Here is a 19,368-nt window from a genome sequence, read left to right on the forward strand (position 1 = left end):
CGAAAGTTCTATAAGTCTAGTGGCAGCTGAATTTAGAATAAGATACTAAAGTTACTTCATACTTCCTCCGTTTCATAATATTTGCTATATTTTCTATTTTTGGCAATTTCATATTACTTGCTACATTTCCTTTTTTAGTAATAAAACAATTATTTAAAGTTCTACCTACTCCTATTTTTATCCTACTCTATACTCTATACTCTATAATAAAAAACTATACTATACTCTATAAAGTAACCTAACAACCTATTTTTCCTTTTTCTTTTTCAATTAACAATAATAAAATACTATACTCTATAAAGTAAACAATCAGCTACAGTGTAAGTCAATCACTTTTCTTAATACCCGTGTCCATGCAAATGTAGCGACTAAAATGAAACGAAGGAAGTATGTTTTATTTAGTGGCGGATCCAGAAAAAATAAGTGATGTTAATAATTTAAAATAAAAAATTACAATCATTATTGAATAAATTAAGGCAAATCCTTATGTCGCGTTTTTTATTTTGAAAGCCACGCATAATGTCTTCATTTCACAAACTATGATACAAATCACACTCAAAAAAAAATGTAAAACACTCTTAGTGGGTGTTGAACCCTAGTATATCATGTGTAAACAATACATCAACAAATTCATCTAAGATGAATTTACATGTACTATTTGATTTTATTTTGAATTTAAGCAATTTTAACCGACCTTAATGACCACATAGTGGATCCGTATGCGCCCATGTTGTGCTCATAGGGATTGGATTTAAAAAGAACAAGTGAACAATCATCGATTAGTTATATACACATAATTTTGCGACCATAAATTATTTCTTTTATTTACTTATCTTTTTCTTTACACACATATAACCAAAGTAGACGAGAATCAAACTATTTTTAATATCTAATACCATGTTAGAAAAACCCATCAAAATTATTTACTTTATTAATCAAATTTGAAGGTGATTACAAAGAGAAAGAGCAATACTAGTTAACCTCATAACCCTCAAAGTAATCTTCTTAATCCTACTCTTAACAAAAGAACTAACCTCACCTTCTCCAATCCCATCCCTACACGTGTTCAAATTAGTCAAAGCAGCACTCATCCATGTTTGAATATTAGACACCTTAAACCTAAACTTATTAGTATTAATCTCCTTATTACCATACTCTCCAAGATCATTAACCTCCTTAATAGCTTTCTTAACATCATCAATAGAGTCTCCTACATTCTCAATGCAGTCTTGTACAACCCCAGCTTCATACTCACCTAAGTTTTCTCGATTCGAGAGCTCGGTGAGGGCGGAGGAGGCGGTGGTGGTGGCAGTTAGAGCGGCAGAGAGGGAAACGCCCGCGAGTTTTCTAGGGTCGTTATCGATTTTGGTGGCGTAAGGAAGACAAGTTTTGGTGCATAAGGTAGGGTATCTAGTGGTGTTACAAGCTGATATTACAAAGGAATAAGTAGTGTTATTTGTTTTAGTGGAGGAAAATGAAGGGGAAATTAAGAGATATATGAATAAGAGGAAGATAAGGTGTATTTGTGACATTTTTTTTGGGGGTTGTGTATTACTTTTTTTGTAATGTTAAATGTGAATTGTGATAGAGCTAATTTAGAAGTTTTTTTATATGGATGGGGTCAATGAGCTGGAGGTTTTGACTTTTTGTGGCTGACTTTATTAATTATGTGTAGAAATGTTTAAGTATTAGTATTATTTTATTTGTTAATTATTGAGTTGTATAGGCCATTGGGATTGAGGAGCTGGATCTAACATGGGAGAGTATTTATTCACGTTTGAGTTGTTTACTTACATTTCAAAAACAACTTGAAATTGGCAACGTATAAATGGGGACGAACACCTTCGTCGTCGTCAATGGCCATGGAAGAACGACATTTTGGCGATGAATAAGAATGGGCTATGGTAAAGTGTTGGTAACCATTCGTCGCCATAAGGTTATTTGGTTAAGGCGATGGATTTTGTTCGTCCACAATGTCATCGCCATTTTTTGTCAATGGGCGACGACTTGAGTGGGTCGCCGGCGCGTCGCCTCTTTTTGGATTTCCTTATTTTCAAATTTTTTTTATCGGACGCTTATTTTGAGAATTAAAATTTTTCAAAACTTAGTTTAAAAATTATTTTTCATGATAATTTTTTTTTTTTTTTACTTTTGTGGCACACTTTAATTATCATTTAAGAACTGTATTAGAGTTTCTAAGCTATCATTTAATTATCACGTATCTTTGACTATAGATAGTTACGTTTTTTTTATGATTCATATTTATATATTTGGTGATATTATTAGTCTTAATTTATTTTAGTTTTTTGTTTTGTTTTGTTTTATTGTTTTATGTTTTTCTTTTCTTTAGATGTCTTTTTCAAGTCGATAAACTCTTTAGCCATATTTGCTTTTATGAATATGATGTTTCATCTTTTATCCTTTTTCAAACCTTAATCATAATTTACGAGACACCAATTATAACACAAGAGGGATTTAGAGAAAGATTAGTAATTTGAATTGAAATCACATAACTTTTGGAAAAAAATTAGAATAAGTTGGTTCAATGGTTAGAGTGTTTCTCTTTTAACCGCCTGGTCCACAGTTCAAGCCTTCCAAACCATTTTTTGGGTTCAATTTAAACACAAAAAATGAGAAATCACTAATCAACATTCACCATTTTTTTTCTCCCTCCACCCTTGCACCCTTTACATCTTCACAAAACCAAGTAGCCCACCGCCTAAAGTCCCGTCTGGCTTCTTCAGTCCGCCTCCCCCTCACCACTCAGGCACCCGCCGGAGATCCCAGCTGCCTTAGGCCATACCCTACTGCCGCCCATTCGACAAATGGAGTCTTGAACCTTGGGTTCCTTTTATATCTATAGGTTGGTAAATTTCATCACTTCTATGATTAGAAGCCATATTTTGTCTTTTTTTCTTTAAAAATGTTGGGTCTATTGCCTTTTTATGTTAATTGTGCTTCCCTTATAATGTTCATTTGATTAGAGTTCTCTCCAATAATTTAGGATGTTTTTTTCAAAATTTGAGGGCTTTTGTGTTCTTTAATGGTAAATTAAAGTTATTTATGGTGAATTGAATTGAAGTTATTTCAATGGTGATTGATTTCATTTGACTAAGGTTCTCTTTAAAAACTAGGGTTTTTTCATTTTCAGGGCTTTTTCATTATTAGGGTTTATTTAAAAATTTAGGGCTTTTGTGTCATTTTAATGGTGGTTGAATTATACTTGCTCGGTGCCTGCGTAATTTTTTCAATTTACATTGAAGTATTCAATCATGTTTGAATTTATCTGATTAAATTTGTATTTAGGTATGATATCATTATCTTTTACTCATCATTCATAATTGTTTGATTCATAATCCAATAGGTTTTTAGTTGGCATTTATATTTGGGTTATTCTGAATTTTAGTTAGCATATAGGATTTTTTCTGTTTCATTGTTCTGAGTAGATTGTGGCATTTGCACCGATTGGAAGCCAATCTTAGCTTTGAAATATGTTAAAAGCTGAAAGTGAGACATTTAATTGTGATGAAAGCAGTCTTACTATGTGGTTTTTGAATTTTGATTATGGGGGAAGCTTTCAGTTTTTTCATTGTTTAATCGAGAAAATTTTTATAAATTATTTTTTGGGCTTTAGAAGTGCACATGATGAAGCCATCTCAAGATCCATTTGAAGCAGCATTTGTAGAGCAAGACGAAACACCACCCGAGTCTCCCACAGCTAATGACATTGAAACCCAAGTTGCTGCTGTACCTGTAAATGATGTTAATCAACCTGAAGATGAGGTAGGCATGGATCTTGTTACGGAGTCTAATGTTGCATCAACTTCGGGTGCTCCTCTAGCTTCTGCAATGACTGCACAACCCAATAATAAGAACAAAGATGAAGAGGAGGAAGAGGAGGAAGAGAACATGGATGTTGAGCTTGGAAAGTTACAAGCTACTACTGGTGACCCTGATAAAATGGCCAAGATGCAGTATGTGATTTTCAGTGCTTCAAAGCTAACTAGTTGCATGTTTTACACCTCTTTTAGCATATCATTTACTACACCTTTATTTCCTGAATTTGCTACTTAGAAGATTGGAATGTATCAGTGTAACATAATTTGCCAGTTAAGTTGCTTTTTGAATTCGCGATTTGCTTAAAATCACCCTGAAATAGCCCAAAATCGACCTTAAATCTCTTTTTTGATTTGCAATTTGCAAGGAAATTAGTGAATTATGTGACAGTGGAACGAATATTAAGGAGTAGTTTAGTTGTTGGGTGAGTAAGTCAACAATTTGAATTGTGTGGATGACATTAATGAGATAAGAAATGTGTGGAGGAGAATGAGAGTGGCGTGGACCATTCCTATAAAAAATGTAGCAAATTAGGTGGGATCTTCAAAAAGGAATTATAGCTAACTCATGGGACGGAGGAGTATTTGATTAACAATTTAAAAATATGAGTTTTAAAACTTGCGTCAAATTTTATGTTAATATTGACAATACATACATCTTCTGGAAAAGGCACGTATCCGGGTTGGAATTCTTTCGTTTACTTTGTGTTGCTTCATTATTGTTATCTCTTAAGTTGACGAAACATTTGATGATCATGAATAAGTTTTTTTCTTAATCCATGCTTATATTACACCTCATTAGTATTAGATTCAGGGCCTGTTTATAATCCTTACAAGTGACTATATTTTGATAATTATTTTCAGGGCCATCTTATCTCAATTTACAGAAGAACAGATGAGCAGATATGAATCTTACCGTAGATCCGGTTTCCAGAAATCCAACATGAAAAGGGTATATTTTCTCATGTTGATATCTCAATTATGATATTTGTTCCCAAATTGATCTGTTAGTTTTAGGAAGATCATTACCTATGTTACTCGGACTCTTTCTTGGCTTCATGTACCCGTGTCCGATCCTTGATAATCGGACATTGGTATGGTTAGACACGTCATTTTAGGCGTAAAATTGAATATTTAGACGTATTCGACACTTGGACACATACCAGTATTCGACATCAGTACCCGAGTCTAAGTAACATAGATCATTACTGTAAATCAGTGGGCATTGAATGATGAGAAGTTTTATATGTCAACTTCAAGGTATTTTGTATTGCAACTTATTTTTGTGTTTAAATGCAGTTACTAGTGAGTGTTACTGGCAGTCAGAAGATTTCTGTACCTATGACAATTGTAGTCTCTGGAATTGCAAAAATGTTTGTAGGGGAACTTGTCGAGACAGGTATGGATTTCGCTTTGCTGATCTTAAGAATAGTACTTTGATTTGGCAAGCTCTAGAGAATTACTATTAATGAACTAGACACTTGCAGTCCAAGTCACAGTATCATATTGATTATCTTGTTAGTTTACACTTTTTATTGCTACCTATTGATTGGTATTGCGTTTTTTGCAGCCAAGATAGTGATGGCTGAAAGAAAGGATACTGGTCCCATCAGACCATGCCATATTAGAGAATCGTATAGAAGGCTGAAGCTCGAAGGCAAAGTACCTAAAAGATCTGTTTCAAGGCTCTTTCGCTAGGCATCTGTGCAATTTCTCATGTTATGCGTTGCTCATTAGGATGATGACCTGTATTTGAAGTTTTGCTAGTTTATATATCCGACAAAATTGAAGAAACTCAATCTCTGTACCTTAAAACAATTAGTTAATATGAATACATGATTTCTCATTACTAAGGTATCAAGTTTTGTAAGCAAGGTGTTTCCTGCATGAGTGCTTATTGATGGTTGTTTGCACCAAGAGTTCGGCCTGAATAAGCCCGAGAATAAGCCCGAAGAGCTTGTTCTATCTAAGATCTGGTTGCAAGCCAACTCAAGTATTTGATGATGTCCATTTTTTACCGGGTTTATGTATACTCTATGTATGGCTTTAACTTTTTGGGGTAAAATTGATCACATTTCTTTGGCCTTCTCTTTCAAAGGGGTACAGATATGGATTGTTTGTCATCTTTCCTCACCTAGACTCTATTTTCGATCGGGATATTGGGTTGATAATGATAATGATGATGTATGCTGTATAGGTACAAAAATATAGGAGTACAATACTTAAATAGAAGAGGATAGAAAATGATCAAAACAATAAATCAAACTCAGTCATGCTTAACTTTGAAATACAAATGTTGTAGGTTTGTAAAGGGAAAGAATGTTGCCCTAATTATAAATCTTCCAATCCCTCATTTTTACATGAATTAAATATGTGTAAATCAACATAATTTGATAATAATTACCTAATAAATCTTCAAATAATTACTGAATTAGGAAAAGGAGTAAAAAATAATCCCTAGACAGTAGCTACACCAATATTATGATCAATGAGAAATTAATCATCAAACAAAATAATTAACACAATTTTAATGGCTTAAACTCCAGGACTGAAGGGCACACCAGTTGCTGGAAGCCATTTTCGACCAGCGATAAAGCGTTCTACGGTGAATTGCGAGACTGCGTTGGGCCTTGTGAGGATATGGTAACCGGGCCACTTGACCCTACGTCGAAGTCTTGCTCCAGGCCCGAAATTTCCATACTCTGCATAGTACAGGGTTCTTAAAAACCCAGCTGTCTTCCAAGGCATCCAACCTGCAACGTTCACCAACCCACCCAAATACGATCTCATGATAATGGTACGCGAATATTGTTGCCATGGACGACCCAAGTAAGTTGTAATGGATGCAATTTTACCCCTAAGGTCTTGGTCGGCCATGATCCGACACCCATGGATCACTATCCCAGTGTTTTGATTCGGGTCAGCTCGACCTTGGGCTGTTATGACATTAGCTTGGCCATAAACGGGTACCCTAGCATAGATCATGCAACTTTGGAACACAACGGCTGCGTTACCAAAAATAATGTCTATGGTGCCAAAAATATAACACATTTTGTAGAATTGTCTTTGAGAGTGTACAAAAAGTGTGTCTTGGTATCCAAGGAATGCACATCGGTAGAAAACTGAAAGGTCCGAGCTTGAACGAAGTGCTACGGCCTGGCCCATTTGTGGTCCAGCTGTGTTCTGAAAGGTGATGTCACGGGCCATGAATCGAAGCCCATCAATACCTACATAATAAATTATAATTAAAATAAAAAAAATCAAATTGTTAGATTTTTTCCTTATGGAATGCCCCAATAATAGGGAGTATTTGGCAAATTTTTTTTTTTTTAAATTTACGAACAATAAAAAATGTGTATGGATAATAGTTAAAGCTAGTTTTTAAGTCAAAGCCAAAAAGCTAGCAGGAGTTACTTTGACTTTTGGCTTGGTACCAACTTGTTCTCTAATCATTTACGGATAACCAATGATCAATTTTTACCAAATGTATCCATAACAGCGGGCTAAAATAACAAGCTTAACAACTGATTCATCAGCTAATATTTCAGTTATAGCCAACAACTCTAGTCAATTGCCAAACAGACTAGGTCTCCCACTTTGTTTCATATTATAGTTTTTGGTAATAGAGCATGGGGTATACGGTTCATATTTGATATTATATTAACTAATGATTCAAATAAAAACTGTTGAGAATAAATAATTCTAATAAAAAATTATTCAAAATGTATAAAAGAGTAAGCCTAGTATGCATGAATTGTTGGTTGGCTCAAGGTCCACCGTCCATAATGGTCAAGCAATTACCGACTTAAGAAATGATCAAATGGGAAATGATTACAAAGTGTAATAATTATGTACATATGAGAAAATCTGACTTAGGAATATGTTGCTTCAAGTAATAGAAAAATAAGTCAATGATGGATGATGCATACAATACCAATAATTTTTTAAAGTGTTTATATTAAAAAATCACGTAATTTTTTATTTATGTGCAGTTATAGAAATTGTTTGTTATTAAGAGTCAATTAAAAATACTTTGTTAGTTTTATCATTGATTAATAAGAGAAATGTTACGTACATTACATACTCTCAACTCCCATCCTCACTAGAAAGGATACACTTAACGATATTGAAGTGATAAAATATTATTGTTGTAGATCTAAATTTTCTTATAAATGCTTCATAGCTATTTATGTGGGTGTTTAAATCGATCATTTTGAGTTCGGGTGGAATCAATTTAAAAGCGCCTAAAAATATAATAAAAATAATAACACTTGGAGAAAAAATGAGCTCAAAGGCCACTAAATTTAAACCAAACAAAGAACATTATAGTTTTTAAAAATAATTGTGAAGTGGAATAAATTTATAGATAGTGAAATACGTATGTAATAAGGTCAATTTTGGACATTTACTTGTAAAATATTGAATATGAAGCCTTAACGAAATACCTTGTTTAGCCGTGTGACTTTCATGTAGTTCATTCCCACACACTTTTAGTTCATGACATAATTCAGCATGGGTACAAAATACAAATGGTCTTCCTCAAAAATTTATGCACAATAATCATTACAATTCTCACTATTCTCAATTTAGTTAGAAGTCATTTTAATGCCGAAATATTTTTAAACATTTTCTTTGTATTTATAAGTTGTCAAAAATATATGACTCAAATATCATATTAAAATAATTAATTGTTAAAATTAAATGATCGTTTGTAGAATTACCCACAAACAAAACCAACACGATGCACATATTTGGTTACTTGTCAAGCAATAAATTTACCCATTTGTTTAATTGAGGTTGGTATGTAATATCTAATAATCAAATCAACACATGAATACAGGGACAGATGCAACATTGTTGTCAGTTGACAATATTTAACAAGATATATCTCTAAATATGCTGATAAATGTATTGTTTTAGTTGGTTAATATATTGATTTTTGACAATATTGCCCCAGCCATTCCCAGATTCAAACCTTATTATCAATATTTTTTAAAAATAATATTTAAATACTAAAGTTATTTAATTTTATTTTAAATTAACCTACATAAATGTAAATTTCAATCAAAAGCATAAAAGGGAGAAATATGTGATGAATATACCTGCAGTTGCAGAGCTATAAGTTGTATAACCAGATCGAGCACTTCTACTACTAGTAATTATAGTATTCCTCATTCCATCACCAACCAACATAATATCATTGTTAAAAGGACCAACATATACATTTTCTTTATAAATCCCTCTTTTAACGTGTATTATTTTCCTCCCTCTAATACGACTCCTAGCCGCAGCATTAATCGCGGACTGAACGGTCCGATAAGGGCTCGACCGATCTTTCGACACCACGAACATCGCCCTTGAGCTAGCCAATTTCCGAGAAACTTGTAATAACCTCCTCTCGTCATGGCTAACCCAAACAGGATAGTCGTTGGTTGTGCCCGTACCATTGCTAGTTGAGTTGATAAAATCATCGATTAGACCTTCGTTGATTGATAGCCCATTAGATATTAATTCGGATACATTGTATGAGACGTGGGGCCATATGAACTTTGTAACGTTCATGTCTTGGGACCCACTCATGCATGTATCAAGGTTAGTAAGGGAAGAACTTAACCAAGTTTGTGCATCGAAATCAGTGAAACTCGAGTTACTGGTTAAACCATAAAGAGTATTATTGAGTTGATAGATTGTGTTGCTATAGAGACTAATACAATCAGACCAAGCAGCTCGTTCCCTATGGTTTGCACATTGTTGACCCCACATCCATAAGTGGCCTTGGGCTGCTAAAGTACGGTCCAAGGCCGCCTCAATTATCATTTTCCTAAAACCAGCCTTTGTTTTTGGCTCGAACATGCCTGGTGTTCGAGCCACGAAGTATTTACACGGCTTAGGATAAGGAACAGTGTCACACCATTCGGATATGCTATCGATGGGAGCGTCTTCGACATCATGCTCTATGGATTTAGAGAAGGTACAAGCTATTGAGAAAAACAAGATTAAGGAGACAAATAGAAGATTTAGAGATCTCATTTGCATATTTTTAGGTTTTGGTGTAGAGTGCAATAAGAGGGACTCAGATCTCTAGGAGTGGTTTGGTTATATATAAGCATAGTATATGCCAGAGATTGTGATGAGTTATTGAACATAAATTGATTATGCTTTGCTTTAAAAAGTGGATCTTTTATGATTAATTTGGATTGCTTGACTCGATGATAAAACTGTCAGAAACAACTCATGTTTTTCTTCTATTTATTGAATGAAGGACACTATTTTGTTTACCCACCGGTAAACCACACACATTACTAATTGACAATATACATTAAGTAAAATTCAACTCATCATAACAAATATATATTTTATTTATTTATTAGTAGTGGATAGTTTATTCATCAGGTCAATTATTTTTTTTTTGTTAACATTGTACTCAAAAGAGTAATGGACAAGCAAAAGGAACAAATTAAGAATATTAACTTAATCTTTCTCTAATTAACCCGTATTCCCATTTTCCACTCAAATTAATTTTTGCATTATTTTGGCTGGAAATTTTCTCATTATTTAGTGTATTAAATAATAAAGAATATAATTATTTACATTTGTATTCAGATTCGAATAGTACTTATTTATCTATCTATAATCTATACTTTTAATATAATCGTAAGTCATTAATTTTAGTGACTCATATCGCAATCATACTTATTTTTTTCGCTAAAATTTTAATGATTTAAAAGAATATTAAACAAATAAATTAATAGTATTTGTTTTCTTTAATATTAAGCAAGATATTCATGATAAATATACAAAAGTAATCTCTATCATAAGATATATTGAAATATAAAATTAATTTAATTTAGAAAAAATTACCGTGAATAATACAAGCTTTTGTAAATTTTCCTACAATACCAACTTAGGGGGTATTTTCCTAGAATAATATCAACTTTAGTTTATTAACTAATTTACCAATTGTTTTTGTCTTATAATCAGCTATAGTTTGATTTTTAACGTGTTAGGGATTTTCTATGAAAACACCTTAATTAAAATTTGGTATTATTGTAGGAAAATAAGCAAAAGATTGTATTATTCATAGTAATTTTTTCTTTAATTTATGGATAAGAAACTAATAATAATAATAATAATTGAATTAAAATAATTCAATGCACGGAAAAATAAGCAACTATTTAAACATTATTTAGGATAAATTACCTAGAATAATCCAATTTTTTCATGATTTGTCTACAATAATCCCACCTATTGATTAACCATGAATAATCTCAAATTTTGGGGTATTTTCCTTGAGTAGACCCGATAACCGAATGACTTGCTATAACAAGTTTTATTTTTTAAAAAAAAGATAAATTAAAAAAATGTTAAAAAAAATTTTAAAAAAATTCCGAACTTTTTTTTTATTCAAAATTTTTATGTAAAATTTTTAAAATTTTCTCTACTTTTACATTAATTTTCATTTTACATTTTTGGTGAATTAACTACCATAGCAGGTCATCGGGTTACCCAAATTTACTTTAGGCAAATACCCCATAAAATTGGAATTATTTATGACTAATTAATAAATGAGATTATTGTAGAAAAATCATAAAATAGTTGGATTATTCTAAATAATTTTTTCCTATTATTTATTAAGGTTTCTTTAACCTATATGCCACAAGGTATAATTATTCCAAAAAAAAAAATCTGCCAAAAGGTATAAGTTAATAGTACGTGTTAAGAATTTGAGAAAAATAGTATAAATGAATAGTGTTATTGTTATGTATCTTTTCTGATTCTCTTTCTCTGTTTTCTAATCAATTTTGTTTGTATTTTTGTAACAGAATATATTAATATTCCATTTATCTTTTTGTTTGGAATTTGGGAAGAAATTAAGATAATAAATAATTATTACACGTAAATAATTAAGATACTATTAGAGATTGATAAAATAATGTAAATTGGTGTCTTAAGATTTTATTGATTAAAATGGTGTAATAATTTCATTAAATATCATTATATGTGTATAAAGTTAATTACATTGGAAATTTAAATATAAGTTAATTTCTATTATTTTTAAGTCTAAGTGGAATAATGTCTTGAATTTAATTTAATATTTTAATAAAAATAAATGATTCCAAATGAAAAACATTTAATTTGTTTGTTTTTCTAAATTAGTTCATTTTAATAAATTTACCTTATTTCTATTATGAATTTGACCCAACTAATTTAATTATCTATTTTATCTTTTTTTATTTTAGATTCCACACTATTTTAACTCATTATATTCATCTCTTTAGTTTTTGGCCAAAAGAATATGAGGCAAAATGATTAAGATTGACGACTATTGGCTTAATTTAAAAATTATCAAAATATTTTCTTTGTTCATTTAAATTTGTATCTTAGAATTCAAAAAAATTCTTATATATTTGAATTTTAAGATGCAAACTCAGTGGGAGAAATGAAGTATTTAATATATATATATATATAGATGACCATATGATAGTACTTCCAAAGAATAGTAATACATGTCGTGTGTTGTTTACCTATAGGGTTTGTTGTGTGCTCATCATTATTTTTTTTTAAAAAAATGTAAGGCAAATTTGACATAGTTGTTTGTCTAAGATTACCAATTTTTTAAGAAAATCAAAGTAGATATTGGAATATGAAGCTTGAGAGTTACTCCACGCATATGTTAGTTGGTTTTAAAAGAGAAATCTTTGTTATCAAGCTTGTAATTTTTAATAAATTTTAATAGGAGTAATAATAATATTAAAGAATGTATTTTTGAAAATAGGCAATATGCAATGAATCATAATAAGGTGATGCATAGATTTACTCTATAAAAAAAGATATACAACCATTTAATCATCCTTAATTTATTCGATGTATATATTAATTATTATTTCTTAATTATATGAAATGTAAATAGTGATGGCAACTGGCAACCAATTTTTTTCTCTCTTCGTTTTTATTTGATGTTTTTATAATGAATATTTACGAGAATTGTGAAAAGTTAAATTTTTTTAGATGGTGAAAATATTTGGATCAGACATAGGTCTGCATTGCCCAGCCGTCAATCACCTGGGACTTAGATAAGGAATCATACTATGTGAATCCTTCGAAAGAATTGATGAATATTCTGATCGAACACAGGTCCATTTTGCCCAGCCGTCAATCACTCGGGACTTAGATAAGGAATCATACTAGGTGAATCATTCGAAAACATTGATGAATATATAGATCGGATATAGGTCTGCTTAATAAGTTATCGAGTTATCAAGCTAGGTGATACTCGCTATGAATACTTTGACAAATAACGCCCAAAATCATTCGTTTTGAGGCATAATAAGAGTCCGAGTATCAAGCTAGGTAACACTCGCAAGGATCTCACTTTCAAACTAGGTGAAAGTTGATAATTACGATGAATACTAAGAAAATATCACCCAATATTAATTACTTTAAGATAAATTTCCCCGTAGAAATAATAAATGATTCTTTTCATGTGTCAATATCATACTTGATCACTTTCGACGTTGACCCATGAATACAACAAATAAGAAACACTCGATATACGTTGATGAATAAAAGAAAGAATAACCGTATGATCATCAATATATTCTTCCATTGAAGATTTGCATCCTTTATGTAGCATTTCATGAGAAGGCGATGGTGATGATTTTGCTCCATATATTGAGTCACCTGAAATTGTTCTTTCACGGGTGGATGGTTTGAACCACTATCAGATCAAACCCGGATCCAGACAATACAGTCAATGTAGGTAGTTTTCAGGGATCCGATGTAGATAGTTTGAACCACTGTCAGATCGTACCCGAATCCAGCCAATACAGTCAATGTAGGTAGTTTTCCGGGGATCTGATGTAGATAGTTTGAACCATTGTCAGATCATATCCGGATCCAGCCAATACATTGAATTGGGCAATATGTGGACTGACTTTTTTTAGACTGAAAACCACGAAGTTGCAGTTAGTTTGGAAACGTTCTACGGGTCTTCTAATCCATTAGAATGTGCATCAAACCAAACTTCAACATTAGGACTGAATTTTTTAGTCAGTTGAAGTAGGTTTGAAAACGTTCTACGAATCTAATAACCCTTTAGAAGGTACATCAAACCGACTTTCAACATTGTAACTGATTTTTTTTATCGGACACACTTTCATTTATTATTAGTGGGTGAAATCAAGTTTAATAAGGAATAATAATACCTTAACCGCCTTTTAATAAGTAAAAAGCCCACAAAAATTAGATGATAATAAATTCGCCACAACTAAAAATTAGCAATTTTTTTCCCAGCGTTAACTTAAAGTGGCATGTTTATAAGGACTGGCAAGCCCCGTAGCAACAACACATTACAAATACTTTAAGAAAATAACAAATAAAACTGTCTAAAATAAAACATAAAAACATCAAATAGTAGCAAAGGGATTAACTAGAATGAATGTACTTTATTAAAAAAAAAAACTATTTTGTTTCAAAAGATAAATCAAAGGGGGCAAATGACAACCTATGTACTATCTCCTTTTCGTCATACTTGTTATATTTAATTTTTTGCACAACTCAATGCGCTATTTTTATCACTTATATATTAATTATGCATTAAAAAACTATAAAAAGTTAATATTATGAAAATATGTGATTAAAAAATTCGTAAAAGATTCTAATTGATTATTTTTTCTCTTACACATTAACCACAATATATGAAATAAGTTTAAACGATAAATAATGTCAATAATTACAATGTAGTAAGTATTTAAGAAGGAGGAAATACGAATAAGTGTAAGTTTTGTTATATGCTAATGTAATATGAACATCTGTAATGCACCAATTGAAAAGCAAAGAAGGACAACAAATAGATGAATGGATTCATATTTTGTGCACATGTAGATTGCTTAAACATGACTAGTGCAACTCCAAGCCTTATACTTGAAGAGTAGTTCAACATAAAACAATTCCAAGTATTATAATGTCTAAGTATTTACACACCCGAGGAATATATATTGTGCGAAAATTTTCCATATAATGATGAATGTTTTCATGTCATTTTCATGCTTCAAATTTAAGCAAATGACCACAAATTTTAACCAAATTAAAGCCAGGTAATTTTGTTTTTAATCGTTTTAATTAAAATATTAGTTCATGATGTGTCGATGATATTTGTATTAACGGCCTTCTGATCATGCTATAGCTTAATTATAATATACATAGGTTTCTCTCATTCATCCACTCATAAAAGTATTGATTATATTGCATGCATCTAAATATGTGATTAGACTGATTATTATCTGAAGTAAAAGTTAAAATTGGTGATAATGTATAATAATATCGTAATTTATCCGTGTTATGTACATGATTATTAAACTATTTATAAAAAAAATGTAATAATGATTTAGACATTATTGTTAAATAAAGACAAATGTTATTTTGATTAATTATATCTATAAAGTTTTAACATAACCAAAAAAAAAAGTCAACTAATTGTAATACAAAATATCTTCAATTTGTATTAAGCTTATCAAATAACCTGATATTAACATTTTTAATCAAAAATATTTACTAAGCTTTGAAAAGAAGTGATACTTAAAACAAAAGCTACTCATATGCTTACTAAACTTGATCATCATATATCATAAAAACATATATTTGATTATTATGACATAACTACACAACATGTCAACGTGAAAACAAATTAAACATCATCTTCATCAATATCTTATTTCTCTTTGCTTCCATTTCATCTCCACTCAACTCTTCAAAATTTGATCTCAATTTATAAACCTTATTTTATCCCACATCTACACAGATAAAATTTATATGAAATAAAATTGCATATTCACATAGCAACAAAACAAAAACCCATATCTTTCTCCAGTTTTATCTCAATTTTCATACTAATTGAAATAATCAATAAACTCAAATCTTAAAATATCATCTACTCTTTCTTAAATATGTGGGATGCACTAAATAAAGACTTTGGAATTCAATCATATAAATAAGGCAAGCTATGTATGTGGCACTAACAAAAAATCTTAAAATTTTATCTTTTCATCTTCAAAATAATTAAATTTAGAAGACAAAGAGTTTTATTTTTTCTAGTATATATATGTTTATACAAAGAAAGATGAATTAATTTGATGAAGTAGACTAAGAGTTTCAATATTATTAAAATTAATCGTTATTTAAGAGTATCAATGCAAAAAAGACATGAAAAATGAAAATTGTATTAATTTGAGTGGCAAATTGTGTTGTATATGAATACCACGTGGCACAAAATTTTTTGGATTATAATATATATATATATATATATATATATATATATATATATATATATATATATATATATATATATATATATATATATATAAAGCAATCATCATTAAGGATTCTTTAAGATCATTCAATTGTTTGATTAAAGTATAATTAAGGATTTGTTTCAGCTAATATTTAGTGACGTTGACTAATCTTAATCTTCATTCCAATTTCCATAGCACATTTTGTCTAAGAATGCAATTAATGTTAATAAGGATGGATCCAAGACAGACAGCTTGATCCACGTGCCATGTCCATGATCATTTAATTCACCAAGTTACAAAACAGAGTTCCCTATTTAAATTAATGAAAGATTGTAAATAAATATCTCACATATTATCCATTTTTTGTGAATAATTCCTATTATTGATTTTTTTAGATAATTCAACATTTTACATTTTTTGCTAATAGCACCATTGTCACATTTTAATCGGCTACTGTAGGTACCTACTACCAGAGAGGAGTAGGGGTTGACCAACGTAGAAACGTCAGGAGGAAGCATGAGTAAGTGTAACAATCAAGGTTATTAGAATCAAGATTCTGCCTAGGATTGTTGACAGAGCAGAATCAAAATCGGTAGCATCGGATCGCAAGATCGTGTGATCTTACAAACATGCATCAATATGCTTTGGATTACTGATTATCAGTTATATTTGTTCTTTTTTTAAGTTTTAAGGTGTAAATAAAATTTATTTGACTTCATCTGTTAAGTTTTGAAAAAAAAACTTTTAACAATCATTTTTAAGTTGCGAATAAAAAAAATGAAGTTTATTGGGATATTGATATGATTTTATTATATATATAGTATATTATTGAAACCTTCCTTATAGGATCAAATCGTAAGATCGTAGAATCGTTTATGATCCTACCACCTAAATTTTTTAGCCAAGTAGGATTGCACGATTCAACGTATATTAAGATCCAATCTGCAATATGGATCGATCGCTTATTATTTTTTGGTCGTAGAATCGTAGAACAGTAGATTAGAATCGAAATTCCTAATAACCATGGTAACACCTAGTAGGCACCAACAATTTTTTCTATTTTAATTCAAATGCTTTTATTTAATGCAATTGAATTAAAAAGATATTTAAATAACATAGATAAGCTGTGTATTCGTCGATATTCATATGCATGCTGAAAACCAGCAGTAGTTATCAAGGACGTCAACTCTATCTTGCATATCAATTTATGACAAATTAGTGTAGAAGTATATAATGTTATATTTCAAGTTGTAATTTAATAAATGATAAATTGTATGATAATGATATTCACTAGTTTTATGGATCCTAAGTCCATAAAACCATATTTATATACGATAAAATAATTTATAAAATTCACACGGAAATTCTAAAAGATGCATATCAACTATTAAATTTTTAGGACATATTTTTAAGTATAATATTTCAAATTGTAATGATAAAGTGAAAACAATGAATTTCAATTGCTTTTTGAAGTTACAATTAATTTAATTGAACATTTCTTAATTGAAGAATAATTTTGTCCAACAATCTTATATTTATATTCAATCCTAAAGAATTAATGAGCAATAAACTCTAAAATAAAAAATTCTAATCATAAAAATGGAGTCATCATCATTAAGCTCCAACTTGAAAATAAAATAAATATGAGTGAGGACAGGTAACAGATATTTATTACCTATGCGGCCAATGCGGGCTATGTCCTATACGTACCCTTTCAGAGAAAGGACGACCTCTTCGGGAGTAATGTTAGGTTATTAGTTAATGGACAAAAATACTTTTATTTTAAAAATACCACAAAAGAACATGTAGAAAAAAAGGGTAATAATGATGATCATGCGACGAAATGGAACAAAAATTATGACTTTTATTCTCTTGCATTGCAATCAAAGTTGTAAAATATATATATATATATATATATATATATATATATATATATATATATATATATATATATATATATATATATATATATATATATATATATTCTTCATGACAAACACCAATGCAAGCAACATCAAAATTTTGATCACATACTACATAAATAAATACGAGAAAAAGTAATAAAAATTATGTCTTATTTATCATATGACGAAGTACAAATAAGAATAAAAATAAACAAATCTGCCTCGGAAATTGAAATAGCTTGCCTCATAAAATTCTAATAATATTTTAATGATCAGCTTTTTAAGCCGAGGGGCTCTTTAGTCGTATTTTTTTATGAATATAATTTACCATCTTGTATCACAATGGATCATAAAATTTGTAGATGAAGGTTAGACTTCAAATGATATTTATATTGCAGTTTTACGTGTTGAATCAACTTATGATTTTCAAAAATCAAAACCAATTAAGTTGTGTCATTATTAATTTACGTTTTCAACCAGGTTTTCAATATCAGTTAGGAAATTATCATTTGCTATATTTTTTACTTATGGACTATGGTTGTTTTATTATTTTGATTCTTTTGCTTTTGCTTTTTGTATCCCAATTTACCCAAATTTTTGATTTATTTATCCTAATAAGTTTTACCCTTGAGCTGACCCGACTTGTTTAAAGAACATGAATCTAACCTGTGAGAAGTGAGTTTGGGTTGACTTTTGACGCAATTAATTAAATGGGTCGATCGACTTGATCTATTAAAATTTCAAACCTAAAATAAACATGTATAACTTAACTCATTTAACTAATGAGTTAATTTTGAGTTAAATCAGCAATAAGTATAGTATAACCTGAACTTGATACATTAAATATTTTTAAATTTTTTGTAGCAGATACAAAATAAACAACTCATAAACGAAAAGTTTAAAATTAAGGCATGAAAATAAGATGTAAGCAATATTACAAACCCTAAAATGAAAACAAAAAACTCTAAACGAGTTAAGTGGTTCGAAATCAGATCGATCTATTCTGTTGTATATTAGATTAGAATTATGATTTTTGACTCATTTAACTAAACGGAATAGATTTAGATTAATAGAATCCTGAGTTCTACTTTTTAAAATAATGCGCTAACTCAAAGATAACTTTAGAAGTAACTAATTACATAATATAGATTTTATTATTCTTTGCATATAGTATTCTCTCAATCAAAAACCTATTATTTTTATCAATTTCACAAAATTTATCTTATTTTTATTTTAGATTGAAATTTATTTTTTAAAATTTTTATTCACACAGTTTTTCATTATCATCTGATCTTGCTTAGTACAATGTCTTCCATTGCGTGCACCACCATATTTATT

At 30.0% G+C, this 19,368-nt stretch overlaps 3 protein-coding genes across 4 annotated transcripts; 1 reads left to right on the top strand and 2 right to left on the bottom strand.

Annotated features, from left to right (window-relative positions):
- Window positions 1-430: 430 nt before the first annotated feature.
- LOC130806929 (pectinesterase inhibitor 10-like) lies at window positions 431-1,896 on the bottom strand. The gene has a single exon (XM_057672182.1). It carries the CDS (start codon window positions 1,530-1,532, stop codon window positions 936-938), a length of 597 nt encoding a protein of 198 aa, XP_057528165.1. The 5' UTR covers window positions 1,533-1,896; the 3' UTR covers window positions 431-935.
- A 692-nt stretch (window positions 1,897-2,588) lies between these two features.
- On the top strand, window positions 2,589-5,693 carry LOC130806931 (transcription initiation factor TFIID subunit 11). Of its 2 annotated transcripts, none has more exons than XM_057672185.1 (5): window positions 2,589-2,863; window positions 3,638-3,974; window positions 4,701-4,788; window positions 5,136-5,235; window positions 5,407-5,693. In XM_057672185.1, the coding sequence occupies exons 2-5, from the start codon at window positions 3,643-3,645 to the stop codon at window positions 5,532-5,534; spliced, it is 648 nt and encodes a 215-aa protein (XP_057528168.1). In that variant the 5' UTR covers window positions 2,589-2,863; window positions 3,638-3,642; the 3' UTR covers window positions 5,535-5,693. The 2 variants fall into 2 exon arrangements, with proteins under 2 accessions (XP_057528168.1, XP_057528167.1); XM_057672184.1 differs by having other exon boundaries at window positions 2,593-2,863; window positions 3,635-3,974.
- Window positions 5,694-6,081: 388 nt separating this feature from the next.
- On the bottom strand, window positions 6,082-10,037 carry LOC130806930 (probable pectinesterase/pectinesterase inhibitor 59). The gene is made up of 2 exons (XM_057672183.1): window positions 8,939-10,037; window positions 6,082-7,063 (listed from the first exon to the last, which is right to left on the bottom strand). The coding sequence occupies exons 1-2, from the start codon at window positions 9,870-9,872 to the stop codon at window positions 6,372-6,374; spliced, it is 1,626 nt and encodes a 541-aa protein (XP_057528166.1). The 5' UTR covers window positions 9,873-10,037; the 3' UTR covers window positions 6,082-6,371.
- Between the last annotated feature and the right edge of the window lie 9,331 nt (window positions 10,038-19,368).

The sequence above is a fragment of the Amaranthus tricolor genome, chromosome 2 (assembly GCF_026212465.1).
Source record: "Amaranthus tricolor cultivar Red isolate AtriRed21 chromosome 2, ASM2621246v1, whole genome shotgun sequence".
Lineage (NCBI taxonomy): Eukaryota > Viridiplantae > Streptophyta > Magnoliopsida > Caryophyllales > Amaranthaceae > Amaranthus > Amaranthus tricolor.